Source organism: Cololabis saira, chromosome 11 (genome assembly GCF_033807715.1).
Source record: "Cololabis saira isolate AMF1-May2022 chromosome 11, fColSai1.1, whole genome shotgun sequence".
Lineage (NCBI taxonomy): Eukaryota > Metazoa > Chordata > Actinopteri > Beloniformes > Belonidae > Cololabis > Cololabis saira.
Window position 1 is genome coordinate 40580864 of NC_084597.1, and position 1990 is coordinate 40582853.

The 1990-nt window shown below is 48.8% G+C and overlaps 1 protein-coding gene across 1 annotated transcript; it reads left to right on the plus strand.

Moving 5' to 3' along the window:
• Positions 1-254: 254 nt before the first annotated feature.
• On the plus strand, positions 255-1593 carry LOC133454769 (5-hydroxytryptamine receptor 1A-beta). The gene has a single exon (XM_061733492.1). The coding sequence runs from the start codon at positions 286-288 to the stop codon at positions 1591-1593; it is 1308 nt and encodes a 435-aa protein (XP_061589476.1). The 5' UTR covers positions 255-285.
• Positions 1594-1990: the final 397 nt, after the last annotated feature.

Below are 1990 nucleotides of genomic sequence, written 5' to 3' on the forward strand. Positions count from 1 at the left end.
TACAGTTTCATGTTTTTCCCCATTGCTCTTATCTCATTGCCTGCACTCCTGACTAAAGAGGTGCAGCTGAAAGAGCAGACCCGCATCCTCACAGACAAATGACGCATTTTCCATCACTGGTATAAATACTCAGCATCATTCTTCGTCAGTAGCCAACACTTGCAGTTCAGAGCTTCTCCCCAGCTTCCAATAGTCCGCTATGCCCCTTACAACTGACCGCAGTGTGGAGAGCACCACGCTCTCCACGGAGTGAACAAATCTCTTCCAACCAGGAGTTCACCGACGATGGAGGTCACAAACAACACAACAGCCTGGCCTCTCTTTGATAACTCAACAAGCAAACCGGTAAAAAACGAGGATGAGGACGTGAAGCTGAGTTATCAAATAGTAACTTCTTTCTTCCTTGGCGCACTCATCCTCTGTGCCATATTTGGCAACGCGTGCGTCGTGGCGGCCGTAGCGCTGGAGCGCTCTCTCCAGACTGTGGCCAACTACCTGATCGGCTCTCTGGCTGTCACCGACCTGATGGTGTCGGTGCTGGTGCTCCCCATGGCGGCGCTTTACCAGGTCTTAAACCGGTGGACGCTCGGGCAGATCCCCTGCGACATCTTCGTGTCTTTAGACGTGTTGTGCTGCACGTCTTCCATCCTGCATCTGTGCGCCATCGCGCTGGACCGGTACTGGGCGATAACCGAGCCTATAGAGTATATGAAGAAGAGGACGCCAAGGAGAGCGGCAGTTCTCATCAGCGTCACTTGGCTCATCGGCTTCTCCATCTCAGTGCCACCCATGCTGGTGATGCGCTCCCAACCGAGCAGCATGGCTGAGGACAGAGCGAATCCCAAGCAGTGTAAGATCAGGCAAGACCCCTGGTACACAATATACTCCACATTTGGAGCGTTTTACATCCCCCTGACCTTAATGCTGGTTTTATACGGGCGGATATTCAAAGCTGCCCGCTTTCGAATCAGACGGACTGTGCGTAAAAGTGAAAAAAAGAAAGTGTCCGACTCCTGTTTGGCGTTGTCTCCTGCACTTTTCCACAAAAACAGTCACGGGGACGCGCAGGGGAAGTTGGCGTTGTCTCCTGCACTTTTCCACAAAAACAGCCACGGGGACGCGCAGGGGAAGAGCTGGAAGAGGAGCGTGGAGCCACGGCCACTGCCGTGCGCAAACGGTGCGGTGAAACACGCCGAGGACGGCGACTCTCTGGAGATCATTGAAGTTCACAGCAACTCCAAAGGCAACCTTCCGCTGCCAAACATCCCCAGCTCCGTGCCGCTGTTCGAGAGCAGACACGAAAAGGCCACCGAGGCGAAAAGGAAGATCGCGCTGGCACGGGAGCGCAAAACTGTCAAGACTCTGGGCATCATCATGGGCACGTTCATCCTCTGCTGGCTGCCCTTCTTCATCGTGGCTCTCGTCATGCCTTTTTGCCAGGACTCGTGCTACATGCCCCGCTGGCTGGAGGATGTCATAAATTGGCTGGGCTACTCCAACTCCTTACTCAACCCCATCATTTACGCATACTTCAACAAAGACTTTCAGAGCGCTTTCAAGAAAATTATCAAGTGTCATTTCTGCAAACCGTGATGCTTTTTGCGTGTTTCCTTTCTTTACATTTCTTTTTTTTTCTTTTTAGTGTCTCCATGGACCCATCAGATCACTCAGATTTGCTGAGTCTACGGAAAACCGAATCAGGGTACGACAAGGAAACTTTTCTGTGTTAAGAATGGACAAAATTTGAATCAACGTTCAAGACGGATTTGATCATAATCACCACGTTTAAATGTCAGATATGTCTGTAGCCTATGCATAGGTAAAGCTGTTTAAGGTAAAGATGTTTAAGTTTAATGTTCGTCATCATATTTAATACATATCCTTTTATTTTTTTTCTCTCTCAAAAATTGTCCAAGAATTAACCAACATCAAATACTAATATAATACATTGTATGACATTGAAATGTAATTACTCTTTTATTTCAATATT